The sequence below is a fragment of the Choloepus didactylus genome, chromosome 10 (genome assembly GCF_015220235.1).
Source record: "Choloepus didactylus isolate mChoDid1 chromosome 10, mChoDid1.pri, whole genome shotgun sequence".
NCBI lineage: Eukaryota > Metazoa > Chordata > Mammalia > Pilosa > Megalonychidae > Choloepus > Choloepus didactylus.
The window spans coordinates 68,609,931-68,621,504 of NC_051316.1; the positions used below are offsets into that span (position 1 = coordinate 68,609,931).

Sequence of the window (11,574 nt, forward strand, 5' to 3'; positions counted from 1 at the left end):
AAAAACCCACAGCCAGCATAGTACTCAATGGAGAGAGACTGAAAGCCTTCCCTCTAAGATCAGGAACAAGACAAGGATGCCTGCTATCACCACTGTTATTCAACACTGTGCTGGAAGTGCTAGCCAGGGCAATCCAGCAAGATAAAGAAATAAAAGGCATCCAAATTGGAAAAGAAGAAGTAAAACTGTCATTGTTTGCAGATGGTATGATCTTATATCTGGAAAACCCTGAGAAATCGACGATACAGCTCCTAGAGCTAATAAACAAATTTAGCAAAGTAGCAGGATACAAGACTAATGCGCATGTCAGTAATGTTTCTATATGCTAGAAATGAACAAACTGAAGAGACACTCAAGAAAAAGATACCATTTTCAATTGCAACTAAAAAAATCAAGTACCTAGGAATAAACTTAACCAAAGATGTAAAAGACCTATACAAAGAAAACTACATAACTCTACTAAAAGAAATAGAAGGGGACCTTAAAAGATGGAAAAATATTCCATGTTCATGGATAGGAAGGCTAAATGTCATTAAGATGTCAATTCTACCCAAACTCATCTACAGATTCAATGCAATCCCAATGAGAATTCCAACAACCTACTTTGCAGACTTGGAAAAGCTAGTTATCAAATTTATTTGGAAAGGGAAGATGCCTCGAATTGCTAAAGACACTCTAAAAGAGAAAAATGAAGTGGGAGGACTTACACTCCCTGACTTTGAAGCTTATTATAAAGCCACAGTTGTCAAAACAGCATGGTACTCGCACAAAGATAGACATATAGGTCAATGGAATCAAACTGAGAATTCGGAGATAGACCCCCAGATCTATGGCCGACTGATCTTTGATAAGGCTCCCAAAGTCACTGAACTGGGTCATAATGGTCTTTTCAACAAATGGGGCTGGGAGAGTTGGATATCCAAATCCAAAAGAATGAAAGAGGACCCCTACCTCACACCCTACACAAAAATTAACTCAAAATGGACCAAAGATCTCAATATAAAAGAAAGCACCATAAAACTCCTAGAAGATAATGTAGGAAAACATCTCCAAGACCTTGTATTAGGTGGCCACTTCCTAGACTTTACACCCAAAGCACAAGCAACAAAAGAAAAAATAGATAAATGGGAACTCCTCAAGCTTAGAAGTTTCTGCACCTCAAAGGAATTTCTCAAAAAGGTAAAGAGGCAGCTAACTCAATGGGAAAAAATTTTTGGAAACCATGTATCTGACAAAAGACTGATATCTTGCATATATAAAGAAATCCTACAACTCAATGACAATAGTACAGACAGCCATATTATAAAATGGGCAAAAGATATGAAAAGACAGTTCTCTGAAGAGGAAATACAAATGGCCAAGAAACACATGCAAAAATGTTCAGCTTCACTAGCTATTAGAGAGATGCAAATTAAGACCACAATGCGATACCATCTCACACCGATTAGAATGGCTGCCATTAAAGAAACAGGAAACTACAAATGCTGGAGGGGATGTGGAGAAATTGGAACTCTTATTCATTGTTGGTGGGACTGTATAATGGTTCAGCCACTCTGGAAGTCAGTCTGGCAGTTCCTTAGAAAACTAGATATAGAGTTACCCTTCGAGCCAGCAATTGCACTTCTCGGTATATACCCGGAAGATCGGAAAGCAGTGACACGAACAGATTTCTGCACGTCAATGTTCACAGCAGCATTACTCACAATTGCCAAGAGATGGAAACAACCCAAATGTCCTTCAACAGATGAAGGATAAATAAAATATGGTATATACACACGATGGAATACTACATGGCAGTAAGAAGGAATGATCTTGTGAAACATATGGCAACATGGATGAACCTTGAAGACATAATGCTGAGCGAAATAACCCAGGCACAAAAAGACAAATATTATATGCTACCACTAATGTGAACTTTGAAAAATGTAAAACAAATGGTTTATAATGTAGAATGTAGGGGAACTAGCAATAGAGAGCAATTAAGGAAGGGGGAACAATAATCCAAGAAGAACAGATAAGCTATCGGGTAAATTTGACGTTCTGGGAATGCCCAGGAATGACTATGGTTTGTTAATTTCTGATGCGTATAGTAGGAACAAGTTCACAGAAATGTTGCTATATTAGGTAACTTTCTTGGGGTAGAGTAGGAACATGTTGGAAGTAAAGTAGTTTTCTTAGGTTAGTTATCTTTTTCTTACTCCCTTGTTATGGTCTCTCTGAAATGTTCTTTTGTTGTATTTTTTTTTAATTATTATTATTTTTTTTATTTTTCATACAGTTGATTTAAAAAAAAAAAAAGTTAAAAAAAACACAAGGGAAAAAATATGTAGAGCCCCCTTGAGGAGCCTGTGGAGAATGCAGGGTATTGGCCTACCCCACCTCGATGGTTGCTAACATGACCACAGACATAGAAAACTGGTGGTTTGATGGGTTGAGCCCTCTACCACAGGATTTACCCTTGGGAAGACTGTTGCTACAAAGGAGAGGCTAGGCTTCCCTATAACTGTGCCTAAGAGCCTCCTCCTGAATGCCTCTTTGTTGCTCAGATGTGGCCCTCCCTCTCTACCTAAGCCAACTTGAAAGATGAAATCACTGCCCTCCCCCCTAAGTGGGATCAGACACCCAGGGGAGTGAATCTCCCTGGCAACGTGGAATATGACTCCCGGGGAGGAATGTAGACCCGGCATCGTGGGATGGAGAACATATTCTTGACCAAAAGGGGGATGTGAAAGGAAATGAAATAAGCTTCAGTGGCAGAGAGATTCCAAAAGGAGCCCAGAGGTCACTCTGGTGGGCACTCTTACACACAATTTAGACAACCCTTTTTAGGTTCTCAAGAATTGGGGTAGCTGGTGGTAGATACCTGAAACTATCAAATTACAACCCAGAACCCATGAATCTCAAAGACAATTGTATAAAAATGTAGCTTATGAGGGGTGACAATGGGATTGGGAAAGCCATAAGGACGGCACTCCCCTTTGTCTAGTTTATGGATGGATGAGTAGAAAAATAGGGGAAGGAAACAAACAAACAAACAAACAAAGGCACCCAGTGCTCTTTTTTTACTTTAATTGCTCTTTTTCACTTTAATTATTATTCTTGTTATTTTTGTGTGTGTGCTAATGAAGGTGTCAGGGATTGATTTAGGTGATGAATGTACAACTATGTAATGGTACTGTGAACAATTGAATGTATGATTTGTTTTGTATGACTGCGTGGTATGTGAATATATCTCAATAAAATGAAGATTTAAAAAAATAAAAAATATAAAAAAATATAAAAAGTCAGGGGAAAAAAAAAAAAGAATGGGAAAACCAAACCAGTCAAATACACACAGTTTATGAACTTGCTTCCCAACAGCCAGAGAGCAGCATAACACAACATAATTGGAATTCCATTCCTGGTTAAAGTCAAAATACAAATTCTCCGGTTCTATGTCAGTTAAAAAAAAAAAAAAAAGACAGAGGAAGAAAGAAAGAAAGAAAGAAAAATAAAAAGATGTAGTGATTCCTGGCTCCCTATTGGGCCAGAAGAATTCATAAAATTTAAGTTATCTCTTGCTGGGGAAACCAGAGTAGCAATGAGCAACTGAACTGTGTATATTAAACTCCTTCAGGCTCTTCTGGGCCTCTTAAAATGCATCCTTCACTTTCCGAACAACTGCATTAGCAGCAACTGACTTTTTAAAAAACATATAAGTAGATGAAAACAAAACAAGGAAAATATCACCATTCGGTATCCCTAAATACAACCCCCGCCCCATACACATTCATAAGCATCTGGTCAGTTAAGAATTTTAATGCCTCAATTTTCCTTCTTTTGAGAAGAAAAGGGAATTTGTATCCAAGTCTATCAAATAATAGCACCCTTTTATTTACTGTAAGGATGATTTTACCTTCCCTGAAGTTTGTCCATTAATTTCACTAATTTACTTACGTGGTTTGGAGAAGGAAGGCTGAGTGTTATAAAAGATACCATGCCTGAAGCAAGCTTGGGGTTACATACTTAGATTTACAAAATTATTTATGGCTTAACACCTATAAAGAAGACCCTTCACTTTATGGGGTATAATACTGTTCCAATTCTGAATTTTCCCAAGAACCTTAATAATTTGAATTGTAAATTCTGTCTATAAACAACTTTGCAGGAACAAAAAACTGCATAAAACAAGGCATACCTATATGACTAAGTCTGTGCCTGTCCAACTATCCAGCTTTAAGCATCTTTATTTAGACCATTTGCTTCAAGAGAACTGGGCCAACCTGCTGTCAGATTACAGAGTCAACTCTAAGACGACATTAAATACCATGGACAGCTGCTTTCCAGGCCAATGACCACCTAGCACTTTAATAGATCAATGGACCCCAGTAACAGGGCCAGGCACACAGCAAAAGCGTCACTGAGTCAGAATACCACTCTGAGCACACTGAAACTCCACTGCTTCATGTCCCGAAGGATTCTTATTTATTCCTAACCAGCTATGGAGAAGTTTTAAGAAGGGAGCCCAATCATTAATAAGTAAAAAATACCCTTAAAACAAGTCTCTGCTTGGCATAGACATTTCTAAAACCCAGCCAACAGCCCACTTATTTCAAGCAAAATTCTACACAATAAAATTTCAGGACAACAAGGTCATCTGGATGTTCTCTTGGAGTTTATGATCATCTATGGCTGGTATATACTCACTATATGTGCACTGAGGCTTATAAATATTATAACATGACATACATTATATGCCCCTAATGGCTTGCTTAACTCAGTGATTCACCGAGTTGGACCGGATTCACAATCTTCAAAGAATGTTCTGAAATTCTCAAATTTGAAATAATTCATTCTGATTCACTTTTCATTTAATAAGGGAAGATAAAAGGATATGAACTAACATATATTGACTGACCCATACTTGCCAAAGACAATGTTAGCTGTTTAACATTCATTTCTACATTTAATAATTTTCCCAACCTTACGATGGGAAACGGAGGCTCAGAGGGTTTAAGGGACTTCTGAGTTCACAGAGATTATTGTAGAACTGGGATCAAAACCCTTTTCTCCCTGAGTCAAAGCTCTGAGTTTCTCCACTGTGTCGTAACACTACAAAACTTTTTATAAAGGATAGCGGTAACACTAAAAGAAATAATAACAAAATAAATACCCACAAACAGGATAGAGCAATTAAAGGGGATGAGAAACTACTACTTTACAAAAAAAAAAAAAAGCCACATCACATTTTACATGCTTCACAGTTGTCCTACCACATACATCATCAATAATGGAACCAAATTAATGTTTTCAATTTGTCCATGAAATAGTTTCAAAGATATTTCACTGCTCAAAGCCTAGCAGAAGTAATTTTTAAACAATGGTTTGATAATTTGTAAAAGAATATCTAAAATAGTATTCCATCCACTTTCCAAAGGTCCCAGCGCCCCGTGGTTGTGCAAATAAGACAATGAGATTGTTTTGCATGAAAACATGCTTAGCATTTTGTTTCCTAAGCTCTTGTACAGAACATGTCTCTCTATGAAGACTCCACTGAATGCTGCTGCATTTGGCTTGGGGTCTTTTTTCTGCATGTTATGATGATATCAGACACACTGAGTTCTGTAGGGAAAGTGGGGTACACAGTCAGAGACCAACTCTGTAGACCACAGAATCAGATGGCCACACTCAGGAACGCACCCCTCTTCAGGGTACTTTACGTGCAGGACTTGGGGATTAAAACCTCTACAAGATTCTGAAATTGGGCTATGATGAGGATGTAATTGCTGAGAAAAAATCTCTTTCCAGCAATGATTCAAAAGTGAAATTGGCAAGGTGAAATTTCCTGCAGGAAATCACGCATCATAATGCACTGTTCCACCTATAAATGTATGATTGTGTTCTAGCAATTCTGAGGAATACCAAACAAGACATAATTATGATATAGAACTGTCTACTCCCTTGATTTATAATTCATTCTAATTGTGAATGCCAAAGGAAACAGCAATGATTAAATAGAATATATTATAACTAGTTGGTGATAAAAGGAAAATAAAATAAACGATCACTCTTGGGGTAAAATCAGAAACAGGAGAAACAGTTACAAATATAGCCTGCTTTCTTTTTAAATTAGGTAAACCCCAAATTTCCAAATAAAGAAATGTACAATATTAAGCATAGCACAAATCATGGATATGAATAACAACTTTTAAGGAATGTCAGCCTGAAATGCTGATTTTCAAAATTATCATAAAAATCACATGACAGTCAACTAACTGAATCAGTGACAATCCTGCCAGAGCTGCTTTAATGAATGGCTCACAATTGATTAAATATAATCTGTAAATTGTATTTAAAAAGTTATCTAACAAATGTCTGAAACCAGATTTCCCTCCTCTAAGAGCAGAACACAATATCCCTCTGCAATCTTACATACACTATGGGATTGCTCTGTAGATTCCCATTTCATAACGGTTGCCCATATAACCTTCAGCCAAGTCCACTGTGGAGTAACAAAACAAAAAAGGACTAAGTTCTCAAAAAGACTTTGCATCCTTGATGTGCCTAGGATATTTATAAGACACTACGTCATTTCCTTGCCTCTAAAAAATAAATATGTCTTTCCCTTGGCAATCATGCAATACTTTAATTAAAGTAAACACAGAGATTATTAATGCAAACCACTTAAACTAGCAGTCAGTCTTAAAAGTAGGGTCTGGAGAACCATCCTACTGGCTTCAAAGTTAGGAGCAGGGAGAAAAGCTCCAAGGATGACTCTAACTTTCGCCCTGAGGATGTGTATTTAGTTACCACATTCAAATGCTTACTTGCCATGTATTTTGCTAAATGTGAGGTTTTTTTCTGACTGTAGTTGAACAAGCATACACTGAGAGGAATTTTAGAAGAAATGTATTATAAAACATTTGTCCTTTGCATGTATTAAGCAGAAATATAACTAACGGTGCTTTTCTGTACTTCATTTCCATTTCATAGCTACTACAAAAATAATGGTCAAACTTGACTATAAATGACATTTAAATTTAGCTAAATTAATATCACTTTTTTCCTTTTCTTTCTGGACAAAACATACCCCACCACCATCAAACATTTTTTGCATACATGAGAATTTTCCCAGATGCTAGTATGAAAACTCCACATATGTACGGTTTTCTGTTTAAAATCACATTCAAAGATGACACTCTGATTTTAGGATATAAAACAGAATTGCAGTACTACACTTGACATAAAATGTTATTACTATTCTTCATCCCTTACTTTTAAAAACTAACTTACTTTTTTGCAGATCAATTTCTTCTAACTCTTTTCCAATTTGCTCCCCACCTAAGTGGCAGGAAGGCCACTACTGCCATTAAAACTGCTTCCAATTCTACTGTAAAAATATCTGGGTCATGTTTATTACAGTGTGAAAAAATGGACCACTGCTCACAGAAGCAGGCAGCAGGGCTTGCGCAAGACTCTCTTTACAGTGGATCCCAATCAGCTTCTGGTCAAGTGATTTGAAGCATAATCATATGGATCCAGAAGAATGGTTACAACCACCCTACTGACCAGTTCTGTTGAGCCCCAGGCTGCTAATTTAAAAGTACAGCTATTATGACACAAGCAAACTTCCTTCCATAAACATCTTTAAAGAGAGGGTTCTTGATAATTGTCATGCACCAATTTAAAAAGAAAAAGTCTATAACTTGCTAGGTACATACAAACATCAATGAAAATTAGATTGCTCACAAAATCACTATGCTTACTTTCAGAAAATGAGACAAATAACTGTTGAGGCTCTCCAGCATGCCGATGTAACCTGTACTTACAAATGTTTTACTCTGAAGAAAGTAACTTGGGAACTTAGTAGACATCTACAAAATGCCCACAATTTTTTTTTTTTTTTTTTTTTTTTTTTTTGCTGCCGTGTTAGTCTGGCAGAAAGTAATCTGCTATTCACTATAGCAGAAAACACCGTCACATTAAAAAAAAGTTGCAGATCTCAAAAACATAATAATTCAGCACTATGGTCAAAAAGAACATTAAATAAACGACTGCCATCACCAACCTTTGCTTGGTCTTCTGGTGCTGTCACTTTGACAACTTTATTGCGATTTATCATTTGCTTCACCCTTCTTTCTACTTGGACGTTGAATTTCATGAAAACCACGTAGCCAAAATAAGCTGCTAACAGAAGCAAGCTTTCCCACCACATGATAACATTATCCAGGAAAAATATGATTAGCATGATCAAGTCAATGATGTAGAAGGACACATCCCGAAAGAGCGGCCACCACGTCAGGTTTAAGATTTCTCTAGAAAACAGAGCACACATGCCAATAACAAAGAGGATATTGAACACCGCCGAGCCCACAATTGTGCCTATGCCAACGTTGCTGTGAGCAATAAATACCCCTATGAGAGATGTGAAGAGTTCTGGGGCTGAGCCCCCTGCTGCCATAAATGTGGCCCCAGCCACGTCATCAGAGATGCCCAGTTTTTCTGTGATGACAGTCAAAGAAGGAACAAAGAACTCATCACAGACAATGGCTAAGGCTATGAACATGTAGATCATTCCAATGACATGGAGAATGATAGCGCCTTTTCTTCGCTCCTCAAGGGAAAAGATGTCTTTTGGGTAGTCTCCTTGGGCATGATCTGTACTATTCTCAGATTTGTCTTCCTGAAAAAGAAGTGGCTGTGGAGTGTAATCCCGTATCTTGTCATTTAAGTCTAAGAGAGTTCTTTTACGGTAACCATGTGCTATGTCAGGACCACGTACTCCATGGACCTCTCCTGTGCTCTGTGTTTCTGTCTCAGAAAAGGCACTGATTGAAAATGGGACAGTGCTAACGGCTACCAGGCCCATGAAAAGACCTATGATTCGAATTAACTTCAGTTTTTTCCTGACATTATAATGTCTTCTGAAACCAGACGGTGACTCATCCAAACACCAATTCTCAAGGAAGGTGATGGCGGTACTTTGATGCTGAGCCATTCTGGGTCCTCTGATGGATGTGGTGGTCTTTAAACTTGATAGTCAACCAGATGATTCTTTCATACTTTTCCTCACTTTACAGTTAAATGTCCTTGTGGGCACTTCCACAATCAGGGATTCTGATCCTTCACAGGGAATAGTTTTGTCATTTATGCTTAAATAAAAATAAAAATGAGAATCAATAAATCATAAATACTGTACCTTCTTTACAAAAAGAACTTTGCAAATACAATAACTGTCCCATCCTGCAGTTATGTGACCTTGGGTAAGTTACTTAATTCCTCTGCGCCTCCGTTTCCCCATTTTAAAAATGAAGACAATTATAGCATCTACTAACTAGAACTGCCTTGAGGATAAAATGACTTAAAACATATTAATCACTTAGAACAGGATGTGGCAATACTAGGCACTTATGGTCATGTATATATAAACCATAATAAACATTTTGGTAAAACCAACATTAGGTATAGACTACAGATGTGTGTGAGCATAAAAATCTTATAGATGAAAAAATCTATTGGTTCATCACACCTTAAATCACTTAACAAATACCCTCCCAGTGCTAAAAATATCCCATTTCTCCTAGAACTATGTTCTTGCCAACTGACAATTACTCAATTTGTTTTCTTCTAGTCCAATTATATAATCCCCAGCTATAAGCAAACTTTCCTGATCTAACCTTTCATTTAATTTATCGTAACACATCTAAACAGACATGGAAACAGTTGAGTGTTGGAGGAGGTATAGCTCTTTTCCTGCAGACATAAAGACCTCAGAATCTTATTTTTCATATAAAATCCTCTCCTGTATCAGATGTAGAAAAGCAGCTCTTCAGAAATTTAAGTTTACAAAAGAATGCTCTAGTGACAGAACAAACTGTCTTCCCAAAATATCTAGATATTGTTTTTGGTTAAAAATTGAAAAAAAAACAAACATAATACCTTTAGTCATATTAAAACTAGACAACTTAGTAAATTAAACTCAACTCATAATGCAGTGAATGTTCTACCAACCAGCAAGCTATTTGGAGACATCAGTGTGCATTTCAAAAACAATATGCAAATTGCAGCGATACCTCTGTTCACAAAATCTATCAAACACAGCACCAACACTGAATCTCTAACAGATTAGACATGGAAAGCAGAATTTTCATTCTCTATCCCAAAGGAGGTGGGTAAAATATTGGGACAGGAAAGCTGACAAACTGAAGGTTGCTTTTTAAAATTTTTCTTTAAAAACACAGGTTTTTTCTATATCAATGATTTCATTTTGGAGGCATGCACCGAGATCATCTCAGGTGTAAAATAAGCTAATTAAAAGCACGCCAATGAAACACTGACATTAGAGGGAGCTCAGGTTTGCAGAGCAAGACATAAACACAAGTGAAACCAGGCTGAGTTGATGCTACTCCAAGATAACCCGAACCCATCAGAGAGATTCCTGGCTGGCTGCAGATGTCGACGCTTAGCACCAATGATTAAGCGACTCACAGAGCCCGGGGGCTTCTCACAATGCTCGGGCTACAGCGGGTCAGCTGCCTGGGCTTATGCCCAGCTCCTGTCCCACCGCCCCGCTCCCTGGGAGCTACCTCCGCCGCGTACTGTGCCCCCAGTCGCGCCCTGACTTTGTCCTATAGGGTCCCAAACTTTCCCTAGTGGGTAAATAGGAAAAAAAAAAAAAAAAGAATAAACGCCTCACTTGCGAGCCGAAGTCGGAATCTGGGATGCAGCTTGGGAAAGCGCTTGGCCCGCATCTTCCCGGATCGTTTGTGGGTGCGTGGGGAACGGGAAGCGCCCCTCTGCGAGTCTTCCCCGACGGCAGGCTCTGCCCCGTACCCCCCACCTTGGGCCAGAGAGAAGGATGACTGGAGTGAGAGAAGCGGGGGCTCGGGAAAACGCGCCCCAGTGCGGAGTTGGCTAACTCCTAGTGGGGCCTGGGGTGCCCACATTTGCGGCGGAGCCACCTGTGAGCCTGCGCCGCAAGAGAGGAATGTACGCCAAACGGGTCCTGGGGACAACGACCAACACGGTCACGAAGCCTGGCAACCGGCGGGAGCCGTGGCCGCGCGCACCAAGTGCAGCCACTCGCACTTACCGGGATCTTCGAGGAGGACGCGCACACGGCGGGTGCCCAAGCCCGGCCCGCCGCTCTGGTCCGCCGCCTTGTCCTCCCTCCACCTCCCCGCTCCGAGGCGCGAGCTCGCAGTCGGGCTCGCGCTCGCCGCCGCTCTTGCGGGCCGGGGACGGTTTTGGAGGAGACTGAGCCGCGGCGATTCCGGCGTGCAGCGTCGGCACTGCCCGGCCCCCTCTGGCCCCTCCCTTTCGCCTCTGCGCCGGGAACGGGGCTGCAGCGCGCTCACCTCCCGCGCGTCCTCCGCTCCACGTCTCCTGGGCGCAGAAGCCGACGCCTGCAGCTGTCTCTTACATTTCTCCGCAGTGGGGACGGGGGTCAGGATTTTCCGGCGAGCAAGGGCAGAGAGGAGAAATTGTACAGGTCTGTGTGGCGCCTGATTCCCAAAGCCTGAAAGTGCTGCCAACTTTGGGGGTCATCCATGCGGGGTGCCTCAACCTCCCCTCCAATTATTTGCAAATGGTAGT

At 39.9% G+C, this 11,574-nt stretch overlaps 1 protein-coding gene across 5 annotated transcripts in view; it reads right to left on the reverse strand.

Moving 5' to 3' along the window:
- Positions 1–11,345, reverse strand: part of SLC24A2 (solute carrier family 24 member 2) — a 281,439-nt gene extending 270,094 nt beyond the window's left edge. For 3 of the 5 annotated variants that reach the window (XM_037797268.1, XM_037797269.1, XM_037797267.1), the window contains exons 1-2: positions 11,072–11,345; positions 8,048–9,131 (exon numbers count right to left, since the gene is read on the reverse strand). In XM_037797268.1, coding sequence (XP_037653196.1) covers positions 8,048–8,977 — 930 coding nt within the window. In that variant the 5' untranslated portion in view covers positions 8,978–9,131; positions 11,072–11,345. The remainder of the gene's footprint in view (positions 1–8,047; positions 9,132–11,071) is intronic. The other 2 variants (XM_037797270.1, XM_037797271.1) reach the window with 2 other exon arrangements.
- Between the last annotated feature and the right edge of the window lie 229 nt (positions 11,346–11,574).